Source organism: Rhineura floridana, chromosome 13 (genome assembly GCF_030035675.1).
Source record: "Rhineura floridana isolate rRhiFlo1 chromosome 13, rRhiFlo1.hap2, whole genome shotgun sequence".
In the NCBI taxonomy this organism is placed as follows: Eukaryota; Metazoa; Chordata; class Lepidosauria; order Squamata; family Rhineuridae; genus Rhineura; species Rhineura floridana.
In genome coordinates, this window is record NC_084492.1 from 29,086,789 (window position 1) to 29,107,184 (window position 20,396).

The following is a 20,396-nucleotide window of genomic DNA, read 5'->3' on the forward strand; positions in this document are numbered from 1 at the left end:
TGTAGATATGTTTGAGGGAATGGAGGCAAGGGTTGCCTGTGGGAGTTCTTGAGCTGTAGGGGAAAGGCCCCATGATCTGCTTATATCCCCAGAGACAAAAGAAGGGAGACTGTAGGCTCTGTCTGGTAAGTAACCTACAGATTTCTTTGGGCAGGGTGGAAAAAATGAGGGGGTTCTATTATTACCTTACGGTGTTGATTTTGCCCTGTTCTTTGATGTAGATTTCTCTCCTATGTTCTGATTCGCCCTAATTTAAATATCCTCATACCCTCACTCCTTTTATGAGGATTTAATGAGAACCCAGGATAAGAAGGCATTTCAAAGCTGAGAAAGCTGTGTTCTTTGGAGGGTCGGGGTGAGGAGGAGAAATATGTTTATTTATCTGCTTTGCAGCTGTTTTCAAAACGTCTCGCCTTCTCAAGACATGTAAGTTGGAGGCTAGAACTACAGAGCTGTGAACTCATCAACATATGAGGGGGTCTGAGTCAGATGGCAAGACCCTGCAGGAGCGGCATGCGCCTTTGCAGTAGGAAGTTTTTGCGGTACGCAGTCTCTTGCCGCTGCAGACGCTTGGAAATCTTGCAACTCGCGCACCTCCCTCTGCCTTCCTCCCAGGCTTGGTAGCACTAAGTGTAAGAAGTCGTTACTGTGTCTGACTGGCAAGGCATTATTTGCCCAGGCTGTTGTAATTCTGTCTGTATCATTGTGCCCTGTTTGTGGCAGTGAAGAGACACGGCACTCGCTTTGCTTGTGTTAGCAGGTCTTTCCTTGCCCCCGTGTGGATTTTTCTTCCTGGTAAAGGCCTTATATGTGTTCAGGTGTCTCTAGGTCAGCGATTCCCAACACTGAATAGCAGCCAGTGTCATAAGTGTGGACTTAATTAGTTTTTGCTTATGTTTTTAGGATTTGTGAAATAAGAAACAACTCCTATATCTGCAATTTGTTTCTTGTGTGTATTTTATGGATATTTTAAGGGAAGAATAGGAAGCATTGGCATATACTTAATCTGAGGAGGGCGTTGGGCACAAAAAGATTTTGCAAAGGGGCGTTGGATCGAAAAAGGTTGGGTAACGCTGGTCTACACTGACTGGCCGTCGCTTTCCAGGGTTTCAGGCAGGGAGGCTTTCTCAGCGGTACCTAACGATGCCAAGGATTGAACGTGGGACCTTTGGCATGCAAAGTATGTGCTGTACCATTGAGCTACAGCCGTTATCCAGTATTTGTTATGTAATCCAAAAGATAACATAGCAAGAGACAATTTCCATGATCAAGGTGGAATATGAAGAGATGGAAAAAGGTGGAAGGCAGGAGAGGGTAAGGTAAGATGTCTTTTGGTGAGGCCTGAATAAGGAGGAGGATTGTTTTTGGCACTTTTAACTTTACAAATATTTAATTTTATAAATGCCAGTAAAACTGGACCAGGCAGCCATATATAAGGATATCACTCCAATCACATTTGAATAGTGTAATTTGAATGTCATATAAAGAATGAAGTTCCATAGTCCATTATTTAGTATGAGGTGTCAGCTTCCAGTGCTGTAAAATTATTTGTTTGTCCATTCCCCCCTCCCCTGGATGAGGATCCCATAATTTGTGCAGGTGTGTACCTGGAGGTGGTCAGAAGTGTTTGCATGGGGTGGGGAACTATATATTGTGTGAATTGATCCATAAGAGTCATAGGATCACTGGAAAAGGAGGTTGGAAAGAAAGGGCAGGACTCTCCACCCATTAGTGTCAATGCATCAACCAATTTGAACCCAGACCACTGTGCACTGTTCTTGGAGAGCCGGTTTAGGCAAAACATTATCTGCGGGAACAGAGTTGTTAAATGGGTTGAACTAAACCACGTGCTTCAGGAGATGGTAAAACAACAACTAAAAGTATATCTATACTATAAAATCAGTGTTCTCTGTTTCATTATAATAGTCATGTCTTACTCCCAAAGGTCTTTTGGGAACTGTAGTTTGGTGAGTGTCTCCAGTAGAGATCTCTGGTCTCCCTTGGAGGTTCCTGTAGAGGGGGAATGTCTAGATATGTTCAAAGAAAACAAAATAACCCCAGGATCTCTAGCTGTCTTGAGGGGGAAAACCAACCAGCATTGGAAAATGGAAACTCAAATATAATTTGCATTTGAATTGACTGGATTATGAAACTTGGGTAGGTGTTTCTTCTTGTTAGGTGCTGGGCAAGAGAAAAGAAAACTGATTGCGTTAGTCTGTAAAATTTGCAGATTATTTTATTTATGTGTTAAATTATGATTTTGTGATGTTGGGACATTTTATTTTTTCCTCAGGTGCTTGCCAATGCTTTCATTTTCCTTTGTGGTAACCTGATGGGTGCATTTCACAAGCATCAAATGCAGGATGCATCTTGGGATTTGTATAGATATACTTTAAAGTGCATCCAGGTCCAAATGAAGCTGAAGATTGAAAAGAGACAACAAGTGAGTGAATTAGTATATATTTTTAATTACACTTTACTCTTCTTTTAATGCCATTATTCTGACATATTTGGAAAGTGGAAGGTTAATTATGTCTTGAACATCTAATTACTCTGAAAGACTTGATCACATACAATATCTGAGGGGAAAAACATTCCCTTCTTATCAACAAATGTCAAAAGTAGATCCCAGAAGTATTTTTTTCAAACCAGAGTACCACAGGAGTCTCTGTGGGCAGGAATATTCAACACAACTTTCGTAAGTGTGTCTAGGTTCTCTCGTAGACTCCAGTTAGATGTTTTCAGTTGTTCATGCTCACTGAATGAATTTATTATTTATTCATCAAATTTATATTCCATTCTTCCTTCTAAAGGAGCCCATGAGTGGTGGAGTCAGCAATAGAGCCAGAGTGAAACATCCACATTGAAACTCTTTCTAAAATTGTCAAAATGTGTAAGAGAACATTGGACAGTGTTTTGGTTGAATTAATGAGTACCTTTTCCCCAGCACAGGAATTCATGCTTTCCAGAGCTCCATCTGCATTATATATTTAAATCACTATTTATTAAACTGCCATAGCTTCCCCTAAAGCATCCTGGTACTGTAGTTTGTTAAGGGGGGATGAGAGTTATTTGGAGACCCCCTATTCCCTTCCCGGGGTTACAATTGCCAGAGTGATTTAATAGTCAGTCCCTCTTCCCTGTCACCTCTGGGAATTGTAGCTCTGTGAAGGGAGTAGTTCTCAGCACTCTTCACAAGCTAAACTTCCTAGGATTCTTTGGGGGAGGCCATGACTGGTTAAAGTGGTATGATACTGCTTTAAATGTATAGTACAGAGGGGGCCCAGTTCTATGATACTCCTCTCCCACCCATGGTGAATTTTATATTTTTTTAACATAAGGCTTACTTGGCATTATTCAGAACTTTATGAGATAGACAATGCTTTTGTGGCTGTTAACGGCTACCTTGCAATTCCTTTGTAAACCGATTACTAGTGTTTTTATAGAATTGCAATTTGTATATATTCTAAGCTGCCCTTAAGTGGCATATTTACTCTAGAATGGGATGGGGTTCCTCTGCCTCTAGAACAGCCTTTCCCAACCAGTGTGCCTCCAGATGTTGTTGGACCACAATTCCCGTCTTTCCTGACCATTGGCAATGCTGGCTGAGGCTGATGGGAGTTGTGGTCCAACAACATCTGGAGGCACAGTGGTTGGGAAAGGCTGCTCTAGAGGATCCTCTGCCTCTGTGTCTGTGTTGGAAGTGCTTTTTATATGTTTTTTAAAAAACCCTTTTTACAATATGTTTTTAAAGCTTTTTTTAGAAATGTTTTTAAAGATGTCTTGTTTTAATATATTTTAAAGTCTGTTTTTGTGATGTTTTAGGGTGTGTTTAGTCCTTTTGTTTGCAACCCTGGGCTCCTACTAGGAGGAAGGGTGGGATATCAATCAATCAATCAATCAATCAATCAGCCCATCAATCAAGAATAGGCCAGTCATGGCCCTACAGGTGGTCCCATTTGGACCCCAAGGCCATTTCCCCCCATCACTCCCATCCACCTATCAGTTTATGTCACTAATGAAGCCTGCTGATTGGCGGGAGGGTTTAATCCTGCACTGACTGAAAGGAACAAGATTGTGCAGCCATGGCAGCAGGATTTAATCGCCGCTTATCAGTTGAGCAGAGATTAAAGCCCTGTGCAAAAGCACCCTTTGAAGCAGCTCTTGTCTGCAAACTACTTCAAAGAGGCTTTTGCGAAGGCTCTAAGACAGCTCCTGTGCTTCTTGTTTGTTCAAAATGGAGCATGGAGGCTGTCTTAAATCCTTTTCCAAGTCTCTCCATGCTTTCCTTTTAAGGCTTCAACTGAAAGAGGCTTTAGTCCTCTTGTCCCTTTAAATCTCTGAACTCAGAGACTTAAGAGTGAAGCACAAGCGATTTTGTCAGATTTGGCCTGCAATGCAGATCCTGATAAGGATTTGGCCCATGGAGCCAAAAAGGTTCCCCACCCTTGCTCTAGAAGGATGGGTTATAGGTGTTCTAATAAATATATAAAACAAAATAAATAAATAACTATCTCTTTCCTCTTAGGAAAGCTTGCTTTTATCAATACTGCCAGCTCATATCTCTATGGGAATGAAACTAGCCATCATAGAACGTCTAAAAGAAACCAATGATAGGAAGAAGCATGACAACAACTTCCACAGCCTGTATGTGAAGCGGCACCAGAATGTTAGGTGGGTTGCGTAACTCTTCATGATTCTGATGATAGTTCTTTCTATGGTGCCAGTATACTGGAGTACAAAGTCTATCCAGTTTTCACTATTTCTGAGTGGTATCCATTGCTAGTCATACTCTGAGTAGGCCCACTGAAGTTAATGGACATGACTATTGTTCATTAATTTCAGTGGGTCTACTCTGAGTAGGACTTAGTTGGATGCATCCCATTATATAGATTTCTTACCAATTCCAACAATATAAAAATACAATATTAAAATAAAACAATTTACAATCAGAAGAATTGGGTGGGTGGGTATTTCAAATGTCAAAGGCCAGGGTGAAGAGATTTATCTTCAGCCATGTTGTCACTTGGAGCTGAAATAATAATAATAGAGTTAGTGCCGGATGTATCTCAGAGAGGTGATTCCACAGCCAAGGTGCTTGAACAGAGAAGGCCATCTCATGTTTTGCCCTTCAAAGCAGAACACTGAGAAGGGCCTTCCTAGAAGATGTTAACCTGTGGAGTGCTCTTTCAGATATTTAGGTCCCAGGTTAGGCTTTATAACTCATCAACAAAACCCTGAATTCAAATGAGAAATGTTTTAGCAGCCAGTGCAACAAGTTCTACACTGCCAACATTAAGAAAAATACCACAGCAAACAGCATAAAATCAACAGTAAAACTGCATCCATAAAACAAATACAAAATACATTCCAAATTAATTTAATACGTAAAAAAAAGCTGGATTACTCCTCAAGGAGGGCCTGGGTGAACAGGTGAGTTTTAAGCAAGTGGCTAAATGCCAATACTGTAGTCCCTGAAGTTCATTGGGAGCAAATTCCAAAGGGCAAGTGCTGGCACACTAAAGACCCTAGTCTTAGTAGATCAAGATGAACCTTGGAAGCATACAGGACTACTAAGTGTGTGTCTCCTAATGACTGAAGTGATTGGGCAGGGACATGCAAAGTTTGGTGTTCCTGAAATTAACCTGCTGTTGTCTGTTAGGTTTTTCATGCTGGATTGATCTTGTAGTAATCCTGTGCCATATGTATTCTCCACACAAATGGCAGTGGCCTAGTGCAAATTTTAACATTTCCATCCTTCCTCCGCTTGTCTGCATCACCAATTCCTTCCTTCCTTCCCTTTTCAGTGTTGACTTAAGGTTAATGTTTGAACTTTAAATCATGGTTTATAATTGATTTGATAATACTAAGGTTGATCTAAATGTAGATGTAATGTTGATCCATAATTAATGAGCGGGGTAGGCGAATGGTTTGTGATGTCATGGAGCACTCCTGATTAAGAGATTTGGGAAGCATTTTGTCTCCACTTGGCAAATGTGGAAATAAATGGGGATGAAAACTTGCAAGGAAGAATTCTAGTTAACTCTCCCCCACTCAGAGTTGATCTCACAGGTTAAGAGAAAACAGTAAGGGAGGTTTTATATGTGAACCAGTTACTATCAGAAATCTGGGGAGCCATTTTATAAGAAGCCCAGTAAACAATTTCAGTTTGTGTCCATGTGCATTTCTTAGCAAAACTTAAATATCCACATTACTGATAGAGAAAATGAAATATTATTTGATGTGTGATTGAATGTTATTTCCTTGCTTAGCATCTTGTATGCAGACATTGTAGGATTCACTCGTCTGGCAAGTGACTGCTCTCCCAAAGAGCTGGTGGTGATGTTGAATGAACTGTTTGGCAAATTTGATCAAATTGCAAAGGTAAGTAACTTCTTGATAGATAAGGTTTCTATCATTTGAATATTCTTAATTTTTGAATAATAGTTATATATAAATCCATTCAGCCATTATTACACTGGGACTGATAAGCTATAATAAAGGTGTTATGGACTGGTTCACATGTAAGCTAAAGTGTGGCTGGCCATCAGGTCCGAGTCTTAGGTTCATGCATTCAGATGACTTCCTGATTTGGGCAAACTGTTGACTACTTTTGAATGTCATGCTAAACTGTGGTTTAGCATAACATGAACAAGCTACAGTGAGCCTTGAACTTGCAGGTGTCCTGCTCCTGCGAGGTCAAAAAGAGTTCAGAAGTTTTTGTTTTAAGTGAACTGTGACTTCCTGTATACACCAAACCAGGAACTTTGTGGTTAACATTAACAATGGTTATTTTCAACACTAGCTTCAGAAACTATGGTTTGAAGTTGGCTTATTTGAAACACGTGATTGTTGATGTTGGCCATTAATCACAGTTTTAGTTCAGACGGTGCACAAGCTATGGTTAAAAGTGAAACAAAAGTTTCTGAACTCCCTGAATGCACAGGAGGAAGGGGGAGGCACACAAGCACAAGACATATCACAGCTCACTTGCACGTGTGTGCATGTTGTGCTAAACCATGGTTTAGCAGGGCATGCAAACATGGCCTAGATTTGCCATTTGCATCCGAATTGGCAAGCTATGATTCATCCTCTGATTTCTAAATTGGAAACCCATTTCAGGTCATGGTTTCCAGTTCTGGTTTGGAGGGCAAATGCAGAAATTAGTGTGCCAATTGGGATGTATTGATGAACAATATTGGTCGACAATGACATGACCTTGATTTGACTGTTACATCTGAACCTGATATAGATTACTACTTACTCTGATATGTATTTTTTAAACAAAAAAAGTACTATGTAACAGTTTTTAAATTTTTCAAACTCTTATAAAATACTAGATACCAATTAACAGATTGAAAGAATATAATACAGAGTGAGACCAGAGACTCTCTGAACATGTTGTTTTAATATATGTCTTTTCAAAGGAAGATACTAGCATTGTTCACTGTACTGAGCATGTGGGATTTATATGTGTGAGTGTCTTTCTCTATTTCTGGAAGATTCTATTTCCAACCATTGCAAACTATAAAATTATAAATGCTAACGATTATGGAATTATGGTCTAAAAGTGTTTTGTTGCTGAAGTATATCTCATTAAAGGCAAAGAAGCTATTGGGAAGTTAACTTAATTAAGTCTTGATGGGGTGTGGTAGAATTGAATCACTAAACATACTGAAACAACTTATGTGCTAAAATAGCATAAATGCATAATTAAGAAGTTTAAAGTGCTTTCCTTTTTTCACTTTTCTTGTTTCTCATACAATTCTTGTACGTCAATTGTTAAAATGTTGCAGAGACTAGAGAAGGAAGAGGAGGTGGCATTGCTGAACTTTTTTTTTGGAAAAGTAGATTGCAGCTAGTCTATTATGGGTTGGTTTTTTAAGACCCATTTCTACACATATTACATGATTTGCTTCTGGCTGTGCATTGTAGAAGAAAACTGGTGATGGTTGACAACTTGTATTTCAAGGAAGCTTGTCTACCGTTACTGAAGAATCCTTGAAATAACTCCTGAGGAACCCCAGAGTTCCCCAGAACAGAGATAGAAAAACGTCTGCTTCAGATAAAGTCAAGACAATCTGATTTGTTTGTTTTGCACAGTAAAGCCTATGATTTGTGTTACTTTAGATAGATACTTGCTAATTCATATTTACAGTGTTTCTGATGACTCACATGTTTTTTGTTTTGCAGGAAAATGAATGCATGAGGATAAAAATTTTGGGAGACTGTTATTATTGTGTCTCAGGCTTACCTGTGTCCTTGCCAGTACATGCCAAGAACTGTGTGAAAATGGGCCTTGACATGTGCGAAGCTATAAAGTATGTTAAAAAAAAAAAGTTTAAAATAATTTTTGGAAACATTTGTAACTTAGAACTAGATACATAAGAATACATAATATAGTAGTATGTAGAATATATATCCTCAACATTGGATGTAAACAGAATTTAAATGTATTGCTTTTCGGGCAGAAGGAGAGGTTCAATCCCTGTTATTTCCAAGTAGGGCTGGAAAAAGACTCTTGCCTGAAACACTGGAAAGCCACTGCCAGTCAGTGTAGACAATACTGAGCTGGAACGATCAATTGCCTAACTCGATATAAGTCAGCTTCCTATGTTCCTAAAATAACAATAGACAAGCTCTAAAGCATGATTTGATTCTATGTTTGGAAACTCAAACTATGGCTTGGGTTCTAAACTATGGTTGCTACAAAACATTGAGCCACTGTGTTTGATGTATATGATAACACAACGGATGGTACTTAACACACAAAAATAGCATCAACGCTTTAGAGGAGATGATTGTTCAGTTCTCTGTCTATGCAGTTCTACTGTACTGGTATGTGTGGACTAGATTAACCAAAGTTCTTGCTCAGTATAAGTCAGCTTCCTATCTTCCACTGTACTTCATTGCTTGCGTGGGTGCAGGTTTCCCCAATCCATTTGCAGCACTTGGCTGACCATTTCACTTCCTCTCTCATTTTTGCTGTTGTCTGGTGTTGACTGCATCCCTAATATTCACATTGGTGTTTGCAGTAATTAAGAGGAATAAAATGCCAGCATAAATTTTAGGCATCAGGATGAGCAAAATTAGGTGTCTGTTTTTATCCTCTTTTAATCTGTTTTGCAGACAAGTGAGAGAAGCCACAGGAGTGGACATCAATATGCGAGTTGGCATTCACTCCGGGAATGTGCTCTGTGGCGTGATAGGGCTTCGGAAATGGCAGTATGACGTTTGGTCTCATGATGTCTCCTTAGCTAACCGAATGGAATCTGCAGGAGTCCCTGGGTAAGCTCCATCACTTCTTGCACCATTAGATCCATTAGATCCCTCCGTGAGATAATTCAGAACCTTACATGTTTTGAATATGAATAAGGGCAATGTTGGCTAGTGTAAAGTGTATCACTGTCTGGATAGCTTTCAGAGTAGAGTTGGAAGTGGCCTATAAGGCCATTAAGTCCAACCCCTTGCTCAGTGCATGGATCCAATGTAAAGGATAACCAACAGGTGGCCGTCCAGCTGCTTCTTGAAGGCCTCCACTGTTGGAGAGCCCACCACCTCCCTAGGTAATTAGTTCCATTGTTGTACTGCTCTAACAGGAAGTTTTTGCTTGATGTTCAGCTGAAAGCTGGCTTCCTGTAACTTGGTTCAGATGTCACAGCTAAAACATGGCATGGCCATTGGGATTGGCAGGCATGTATTCTTGCTGCTCTCCTCATGTAGTTAGATCCTCTCTCCTTCTGGTTCACAATAATCATAGTTTGCCATGATGTCTGAATCAGGTAAACTATAGTTATTGCAAACTGTAGTTTGCATCCAAACTATGATTAGAAACAATTATTTGAACGTGTTTTCCAGTTTTGGTTTGGAGGCAGAGTAAGGTTTGTGACGTCCGTTTGGGCATCACATCAAACTGTAGCTTTCTCAAACCAGGAAGGGGGGCACTGGACCGAGACAGTGGAACGTTTCACACTTTGATTTGCCACCTGTCTTCTTACTTAAAATGCTTTTGAAATTCAAATTTTGAAGGGAGTTGGTTTGCCAATTTGGTTGCCAGTCATCAAGTATACTGTAATCAAGTGTACAGAAATCAAATTATGAATGTATGTGCCTGACAAATGTCTGTTTTTTCTAGAGCAGGGGTGGGGAACCTCAGGCCTGGGGACCAAATGCAGCCCTCCAAGCTTCTGTGTCTGGCCCTTGGGGCTCTCCCCAGCCTTGCTTCACACCCTTCCTTGAATATTTTTGCCTGCCTGATATATGTCCTTGGACTCTGTGCTGCCTCCTCAGGATTTAGAATTGTATGTAGAGAGACCTCCTTTGTTGTGTTAAACCATATATTTATTAGGCTAGAGTCATGGTACCCTAGCGGACTAGCTCTATGCTTCCTTAGTTATAATTTAACTTTCTATTAGAGATATCACCCCCTTTTTATTGGTCAGTCCTAACTAGTTTCCTGCAGTTTCTTTCCCCCTCTAAAACCTGCCTCTGTTTGTTTCAGCCACTGGCAAAGCCAACAGCAGGCCTAGTAGCTCCAGAGGACAACACTCCTTTTCCCCTATCTCTCTCTCAGAAGCTGTCTCTCTGAAACCCCATCTTTCTCAAAGGACTATTTCCCCTTTGAAACCTACCTTTTCAACAATAGAATTATCTACCATTAAACTCATCCACCATCATCACCATCCTCAGTTCACTATCTCCAGAGATAGTTCTTGGAGATTCTGTATACCACTTGTTTATTTGGTTTAATTAAATAGTTCCTGATTAAACAGAGATTGAGTTGACTATCTGACAAAGTGTATTCCAGAACCACGGGCGCAGAACAAACTCTGATAACAACTCTTGCCTCCCTGGAGGCCATGGCGGACCAACATTGGCCTGGAGGCCAAATATTCTCTACCTGTGGCTTACAAAATATACTTAAATAAGCAGCATACTTCCAGTTTCTAATTCTGGCTGAAGATAACATTGATGATGTTAGTTCCAAATTGTGGAAACATAGATAAGTAGAGGCTTTTGTGTTGCCCATTGTTGCACCTGTGATCAGAGCAGGATTTTGACCTGCCTGAAGAGATTGCAGTGTTGTTGACTCTACTGAGATTAGCAAAATGTTGCATAGATGTTGCTAGTGTGACCTTAATTTCATAAAGAGACAGCAAGGTGGGTTATTTTTAGACACTTTTATGGCCCTAGTTGGATTGATTGCTCCTTTCCAGTACGTGAGCATATCCATTGGCTTGGATATATGCCTGCATGTATACTGCCTGCATATATACTGCAACTTGTCACCTGCTTTGTAGTCATTGCTTGGTGTGTGCCGTTGGAGAATCACGTAGTTAAACTTCAGAGACTATTGTATTTTCCTTAGTGTTGCTGTAAGCCTTTCACTGAAGTTGTAATTCACTAGGAACAATGTTGGTAAACTTGTGTTCTTTTTTTGCAGGGGGTGGTGGTGGTGTGAGGAATGTTAACATTATGGGCAAAGCGTGAGTAATGTGCATAGCACAGTACTGTTCAGAGGAAGTGCTGTGTTTCTTGCCACAGGAAGGTGGTTCCCAAACTTCTCATTGACCACTTGAAAATAACGGAGAGTCTTGGCGGGCTGCTTAAAGATTTTTTTCTGCCTGTTGTAGCAATTGTGATGTGCTGTACTTTGATGCTGTGTGATTTTTAATTGTATTTTTTTTCTTTTGTTTCTTATATTGTATGTTATTTTATTACAATCTGAATTCCATAAAATTATACAGAATTCAAATTGTTAGTGTTTTTCACAGGCATGCTGCGGACTACCTGAATGAAACTCATGGACCACTGGTGGTCCACAGACAACAGTTTGGAGCTCCTTGCCTTAGAAGTCTAGGGATGTTAGTTACTGAGGAATGTTCACACTGTATCATATATGTTAATGAACATTTTAAAAGAGGGATAGCCAAGTTATAGTTTTTGGACCTCATGTCGCCTTGTGTCTCGTGGTGATGCCAGTGCTGGCATTAAAACGTTGCCTTCTAGACCAGGGGTTCCCCAACTGTGGTCTGTGGGCCATCAATGATCTGTGAGCTTCATTCAGGTGGTCTGTGGTGTGTCTGTATTAAATATTCATATTTACTTTTAATTGTATTTTTATTGCATCTTCTACTTTTTATATTGTCTTTGTTGTATTACAATTTGAATTCTATGGAAAGCAAATTGTAATGCAATCAAATACTATATAAAGATAAAAGAACTAATAAGAATACAATTAAAAATTATGCAACATCCAGCACAACACATTACAATTGCTACAACAGGCAGTAGGGTGGGATATAAATTATAATAATAACAATAACAACAACTACTTTGGTTCTCATATTGTTTTAGAAAGTGCAAATTTGATCGATTTGGCTTTAAATGAAACTAATCTAAATTTCTTCCCTTTTCCTAAGTACAAACGTGGCAGAAGCACATCTGTTGAGCAAGCCAACTGACTATATTATATGAGTAGACGTCAACAAGATACGTGTTTGTGGGCAACTGCTGTAGTGGTAGGATCTGCACACTTTCTTACTGGAAAAACCTATTGGGAATCTCAGAAAAAACTACTGAGCAGAGCATGGAGGAAGGCAATCTCCTTCTTTGCCTTATTAAAGCCCAGAGGAACAGAATTGGGGTAGAGTGTGTGTGCGTGTAACACGCCCTTCACTTGTGTCTGTAGTGCTAGTTTGTTGCTTTACATGTTGTTATTTGGATGTTAGACGATAATGGGGGAATGCTGTCGTGAATTTCAACATCTTGCTTTAGGTAACTCTCACTAAAGTGAAAGCAGCCCTAAGCATTTATAGGACGTGATCCCACATTTACAATGCATATACATAAGCAATGTTCGAGGCATGGATACATCAGGCAGTACCGCAATTCTTTTGTTGTTGAGAATGGAAGAAAGGGCCTGGGCTGAGGAGAAATATTGCAAACTGAATAACTAATGCTATGGTTTAGGAGCTGATCACCCTTTAATTCTGTGTGTGTGTGGTGACGCCAGAGCTGTCATTAAAACGTTGCCTTCTAGACCAGGGGTTCCCCAACTGTGGTCTGTGGGCCATCAGTGATCCGTGAGCTTCATTCAGGTGGTCTGTGGTGTGTCTGCATTAAATATTTATTTTTAATTGTATTTTTATTGCATTGTCTGTTTTTTATATTGTCGGGTTTTTTATAATTATATATATATATAATTTTATCAGTACTATTCCCACATTCCATAGTTGTTCTCACATTGTCAGTCACTGGCCATATGGCTCACATCAACACCATACGTTTAAAGCACATAGATCCCCCAAAGAGTCTTGGGAAGTGTTTGTTAAGGATACTGGGAATTGTGGCTCTGTGAAGAGTAAACTATAGTTCCCAGGATTCTTTGGGGGAAAGCCACATGCTTTAAATGTGGTGTGTGGATGTGACCATGGTTTGCATAGCTTCCATGGTTCTATACCATGCCTACCGAATTCAGCACCCATTCATAGGCATGACTCAATACCGTGTGATGGAGCTCTTTTTTATGTGAGCTTAATGGCTTATCTGGCCTTTGATAATTACGCCACCCCTTCCTTTACTGCGGATCTTCAATGTAGGCTTCACTGAAGTTTTTGCAGGATGTAAATCATGCCAATTAATTGACTGGAAGCTAGCTAGCTAATAAAGCTGTTTAAATAAATAAATGAACTCATTGAACATTAATAGATGCTGATTTATAACTAACAATATTGACAACTTTTTCCCACTGAAATTCAACTCTGCCTACAGACATATTATTTATTTAGAAGATTTATAAACTGCTTGATCAAAGAATTATCCAAGTGGTGTACAAATAAAATTGTAGACAACTGTGACTGTTTTTAGAATGCGTTGTTGTTGAAGATGTGCTTACTGCCTTGGGCTCCTTCTGGAGGGAGGGCAGCATACAAATTCAAGAAATAGTCACAAGTCAAATCCACCAACCACCACACGTACATAAAAGCATCATAATTAAAATACAGATGAAATCAATAAAAATCTTAAAACCAGTTTAAGTAACTAAATTATACTTCTGGGTTGCTGATTCCCTTTTGGAGAACAGCCGTAATTATGGGAAGGTACCAGTAAGTAACCGTTTAAATGAAGGGCTGAATATACGCCTGAGAAACTGAAGCTAGCCAGCTGAGGAAACTCTTGGATAATTGTGTGTTGTGTAATATATCTAGATGTTGCTTTGAGAGCTTTCAGCCCATTTTAAGAGCCATTCAGCAATTTGTTGAAAGGGATGGTAGAGGCAAGAGTGTTTTCTGTATAAATCTGAATTAGTGTTGATGGCCGCCTTGGCACATGCAAGCTGTCCTTGAAAACATGAGGAGTAGTAGTAATTTTTTACTAAGTGGTTTGCAGAGTCTTGAGTGTATCTATATTTTATAATGATCCTCAGGGCTGCAGCTAATCTGTGTGAGTCAATGTGCATACAATTAACATTCATTTGCATTAAATTCCTGTGCTTTGCTGACTGCCACTACATGATGGCATCTATTAATAATAATGATAGTTATCATGTTGCCATGAATATACATAGTGCTTTGCAGACAAACACAAGGGAGGGGGAGACAGATCTGTGCCATAAAGGTTCAAAGTCCAAATTTCGCCTCCCTCTGAATACCGCTTACCATGAAAACCCTATTCATAGGCTAGCCATAAGTCGGGATCGACTTCAAGGCAGTCCATTTCCATTTTGTCTCCCCTGCTGCTGAAAGAAAGAGAGAGATGACTATGGGAACAAATGGAGTTAGCTATGCTTGTTTTTGATTGGAGGTGAGAACTAAGGGATTTCACCAGTGGTTCCCAAACTTTTTTCCCCCCATGGACCCCTTGAAAATTGCTGAGAGTCTCGGCAGACCACGTAATGAAGTTTCTGCCTGTTGTAGCGACTGTAATGTTCTGTGCTAGATGTTGTGTGATTTTTAATCGTATTTTTATTGCTTTTTTAATATAGTATTTCATTGTATTATAATTTGCATTCCATAAAATTCAGATTGTAGTACAATAAAACACAATACAAGAAATGAAAGAATCAATAAAATACAGTTAAAAATCAATATTCATATGTAATGTAGACATACTGCCAACCACCTGAATGACTCATGGACCACTGGTGAGCCATGGACCACAGTTTGGGAACTCCTGCATTACACAAAAACGGCTTTATTGGAAAGGTTGTTTTGGACTGGGGTTTAAATTGCAGTGGGCAGGTGGTTATGTGCAGTCACAGTAGGGCCCCACTCATACGGCGGGTTATGTTCCGGATCCCCGCTGAAAAGTGAAAACCGCTGAAAAGCAGAACTCATTGAATAGAATGGTGCGCGACGCCTGAAAACTGCCGTAAAAGTGGAACAAGTGCCATATGAGTGGGGCTTTAGTCTAATTGCGTCTAATTGAGACCGCCGCAGTAACGAAGCACCATAAAGCGAAGCGCTGTAAAGCGGGGCCCTACTGTATTCTGAAAAAGAGTTCCAGGCATAAGGGAGAAGTTGAAGGGAGAGGGTGAAACTGTTTGCAGGAAGCAGAAGAGTTCTGGGCACTGGCAATTAAGCAAATCTAGAAGATACTTTATTTCTGAGGCATACTAGTTTTAGGGATAGGTTCTGGTTTTATTTTTGGTCACCAAATATGCTCAAAACACTTTGTGACAAATATCACTTTGTGATATGCAGTTCTGCTGGGTTGGTACTTTTCAAACAAGAGATTTTTGCTATCTTCTGTAAATGTAAACTCTGCCTCTTTCTCTTGTCAACATAACGACATTGAAGATAACTATTTCTTTTTATTTTTTTGATCCTTCCCTTTCTCCAATGAACTCAGGTTTAAGTTGAGAGAGGATTCAAATTTAGGTCTCTCCTAGTCTAGAATTCCAGCCACTGCACCTCATTGGTCCTTGCTTGTTGATTTTTGTCATACTTCTTTCCTAGCACCCAGTTACTTTTCCATATAACAGTATTACTCTTCTTTTACAAGTGCCACATAGTGTTCATTCTGCACCTGCAAGGAATCAATTCTGCAGCATGGCAGCTGCTATACTTTGGAACTCCCTGCCCATTGATGTTAGGCAGGTACTTTTGTTGTTCTGTTTTTGGTGCCTACTAAAAACTTTTTCTTGTTGAAGCAAGCCTTACCAGACATGTACATTTGACAATTATTTTAAGGCGTAATTTTATTTTATAATGTATGTTTTTTGAAACTGCTGATTTTATTTTGAAAGTTTTAGGCTAGCTTGTTTTTAATGTCTGACTCTATTGATAAGCTTAAGTAAGTTTTTTGTAAACTGCTTAGAGGTACATCAGAACACAAGAAGCTGCCTTATACTGACCACTGGTCCATCTAGTTCTGTATTGTTTACACTGACTAGCAGTGGCTCTCCAGGGTTTCAGGCAAGGGTGTCTCCCAGTCCTGCCTGGAGATGATGATGATGATTTATTTGATAGATACACCACTTACATTTCAACAGAAATCTCTAAGCAGTTTATATACACCAATAGAAAAATGAATAGAAGAAATATAATACAAATATACATTCAAAACCAAGCAATACTCCTATTTCTATTACTATTAATTTTCACATTTAAATAACATGATTAAACATAAATCTTGGGATGTGATGCTGGGGATTGAACCAGGGACATTCTGTGTGCTCTGCCACTGGGCTATGGCCCTCCCCCAGGTTTTGATGATTAAAAAAAGGTAAAGGTGTCCCCGCACTTGTAGTGTGAGTCGTTTCCGACTCTTAGGGTGACGTCTTGCGACGTTTACTAGGCAGACCGTATATATGGTGGGATTGCCAGTTCCTTCCCCGGCCTTTCTTTACCCCCCAGCATATGCCGCGTACTCATTTTACCGACCACGGATGGATGGAAGGCTGAGTGGACCTCGACCCCTTTTACCGGAGATTCGACTTCCTCCTTCCGTTGGAATTGAACTCCGGCCGTGAGCAGAGCTTTGGCTGCGTTACCGCCGCTTACCACTCTGCACCACGGATATACACAGTATATAAATAAGAAAAGGAAAAAAAACATATGCCCAAATATATTTTCCATAGTTTTTATTTTAACAGTGGAAGACACTGCATAAAGCCCAGCGAAGAATGCATGAACAAATGTACTATGATGGATTGCAACCAGGCAAAGAGGTTAATCAGCAAGGCTGCCAGGATCCTGAATTTGGCTGCCAAGACATGAAGCTGTTGAGAGGCACAGACTTGTCAACAATAGCAATTGATATGGAAATGAATCACTTACAGTGACCTTTCTGCAAATGCTAAGTCTTTTGTGCTCCTGTCTTTTTCCTCCTTCCAGTCGTGTACACATCACTGAAGCAACACTAAATCACCTGGGCAAAGCTTATGAAGTGGAAGAAGGGAATGGACATCTCAGAGATCCGTACCTTGAAGCCATGAATATCAAAACTTACTTGGTGATAGACCCGAGAGTGAGTGTGCTTGCTTTTACCTAAAAAATATGTGTGTGTATTGCACTTGCATATACATGTGTGCATACACATCTAACTGCGACTTTTTGAAAAAAGTGAAAAGCTTGGGAACTCTCTCTGCATTGTCATGTGCTGTGACATAATCGCATTCTAATTGCTTGGGAATTAGCTGCCAGCAGTTTAGCGTCTGTGAACAAAGAGGAGTAAAACGGTTTGGCTCTGAAGAACTTCACACTGGAATTGGGGGTGATAACTGTGTGTGTATTTTTTTTAGGAAGGAAGAAATCCTAAGCAGACAATGAAGTTTACTACTGGGAAACAGATAGCAAATGGGGCCTGAGTGGTGGCAAAACTAGATTGAGGAACCAAGAAGCAGTGTGGCTGATTTTAAGCCATGGGGCGGGGGGGGGGAGAAGAAGGGAAGGAGGAGGGATGGGAGGAGCTAGGGCAAACTTAGCATAGGGCCTAGGGCAGAGGCAGCCAACGTGGTGCCTCCAGGTCTTCTTGGACAACAGCTCCCATAATCCCTGGCCATTAGACGTGGTGGCTAGAGTTGATGGGAGTTGTCCTCTAAGAACATCTGGACAGCACCACATTGGCTACCCCTGTCCTAGGGAGCAAGGGGACTGCATGGCATGGAAACAAAAAGAATGGATTTGGAGTTGAGGACCTGTGAACTAGGGGAACCAAAGGGTTGACAGGAATTTCACATTCACTTGAGTGAGGCAGATCTGACTGCAGGCTTCTGGAATGTGTGTGTGTGCATGCATGTGCATAATATACATCTGACAAATATCTGGAAACCTGTGCGTGTGAGGGAGAGTCAAATAATTCAGTTTTTAAAAAGGTTTCCCATTCTGCAGTCTGAAAAATCTGTATTTTGTAGCTGTGCGTGCCTAATTTTAGTCACACTCTTGCATGGCTGCATTTTTTATTTATTAGTTTGTTTGGTTCTTTTGGTCCAGGTTTCTTGTCTCAAGGTAGAAGAAGAAAGGTGTGGGGGCATGGGGGATTAGGACATTGAAAGCAATAAACCATGAAGAAAGATAGTGACCATGGACTGAGGACTGGGAGAATGGACAGCGGGAGATGAGGCTGCAATTGCCTAACAAGGCTAAAAAATGTTAAACGTTCAGTTGCCAGGGTCCTTGGATCCATGAAACAATGGCTTTTAGATTTCGGTCTCCAAGGAACACTTCAAGCATGCAAGAAAAGGCTGCTCTTTAACTGTGTGTAATTAAAAGCGTACGCTGTAAGCCTCCCACGTTCTGTCTAAGTGCAGCTCCACTGGCATTCTGAGAAAAAGTTATTAGAAAAGGAATGGTACTCTAGGATGATCCAGTTTACTCTGCTCAGCTCACAAATATGTGCTCAGACTGAGGTCACATCCATATCATACATTTAAAGCACATGGCTTCCCTCAAAGAATCTGGGGAACTGTAGTTTATTCCCACCCTGAGCTACAGTTCATAGCACCCTTAACTAGCTACAAGTCCCAGGATTCTTTGGTGGAGGCTATGTATAGCACAGTGGGAAGGAGAGCCTGGCTGGGAGTCCAGAGTCTGTGAGTTCAAATCCCCGCTCATGTCTCCTGGGTGTCAAGGGCCAGCTAAAGATCACCCCCACAGTGAGTGGCTCAGGGGTTACGTGCCCTGCCACCTGTGCAGTCGTGGGCAAGCTGCATAGTCCCAAGGAGCCCAGTTGCCCCCCAGCTGGCAGTTGCGGACAAGGAAGGGGCTGGCTTGTGCATCTGTGGCAAGCTGAGCAGGCCCTAGCCAGCTGGGGAGGACTAGCCTCAGAGGGAGGCAATGGGAAACCCCCTCTGAATACTGCTTACCATGAAATCCCTGTTCATAGGGTAGCCATAAGTCGGGATCGACTTGAAGGCAGTCAATTTCATTTTTTCATGTACTTTAAATTGGCTCTCTCTATATGAAGTGGCAGCATTATGAGACTTGGCCATATTTATGTCTCTTTTTTTGGCCTTATGCATCACTACTAATACATTTAAAATTGGTTTGCAAAATGCAGCCTATATTGGAAGGAAGGGTCAGAGCTAAGTAGAGCAGAATGCATGCAGAAGATCACCTACATCTCCAGTTAAAAGGGTGTCAGGATGATGAGAAATACCCTTTGCTGCCTGAGCCCTTGTAAGAGCAGACAACAATGGGCTGAATTCAGGCTTGCCTAATCTATTGCTCTCCAGATGCTGTTAAGACTTTCTACTCAGCTCCAGCCAACATGTCCCAATAGCCAGGGATGCAAGGAGTTGTAGTCATAAGAAGAGTCCAGCTGGATTATTGTCTTATTGTCATAGTGGACAACCAGATGTCTGTAGGAAACTATGAGCAGGATATGAATCCAGCAACATCTGGAAGGCCACAGGCTCCCTCTACCCTTGGACTAGATAGACATTGATTAAACAAGGCTATAAGGCAGCTTCCTATGTTGGCAAGTAAATTAATTTATGACTGGACTTGGCTGTGAAGGAGAGGAAAGCAACATTGCCACAAAACCTGGTCACTATTTTTTTAATAATTGTATTATAATCAATATATTTGCATGTTCTTATATATCATACAATTTACAGTTTGTAATCTACTTCAAAAAACAACACAAAACCCCTAAATCTACATTTAACTTTATATATTGCAAACACTAAATCTACACCACATGATCTTTTAAAATTCCATGCCAGTTCTTTGAACATACTTAACGAGATGTACAAAATACTTAGAACACCATACAAAGTTCTGAAACACCATACAAAACCACATAGCTTAAACAATCTAAGATGTCACTAACTTACAAAATATAAATATAAATCTTGATTTTAATCTAAATACTCAGGGCCAGCGCCAGAGGGTGGCCAGGCTGGGTCCTGGCCAAGGACCCCTGGTTCCCAGAGGGACCCTTGAAGGGCC

The 20,396-nt window shown here is 40.5% G+C and overlaps 1 protein-coding gene across 4 annotated transcripts in view; it reads left to right on the top strand.

Moving 5' to 3' along the window:
- Positions 1–20,396, top strand: part of ADCY7 (adenylate cyclase 7) — a 115,567-nt gene that overhangs the window by 63,884 nt on the left and 31,287 nt on the right. For 3 of the 4 annotated variants that reach the window (XM_061594579.1, XM_061594580.1, XM_061594581.1), the window contains 6 exons: positions 2,294–2,443; positions 4,529–4,674; positions 6,273–6,384; positions 8,194–8,321; positions 9,130–9,288; positions 17,340–17,472. In XM_061594579.1, the coding sequence (XP_061450563.1) occupies positions 2,294–2,443; positions 4,529–4,674; positions 6,273–6,384; positions 8,194–8,321; positions 9,130–9,288; positions 17,340–17,472 (828 nt within the window). Of the gene's footprint in view, positions 1–613; positions 633–2,293; positions 2,444–4,528; positions 4,675–6,272; positions 6,385–8,193; positions 8,322–9,129; positions 9,289–17,339; positions 17,473–20,396 lie in introns of those variants that run through there. The other variant, XM_061594582.1, reaches the window with a different exon arrangement.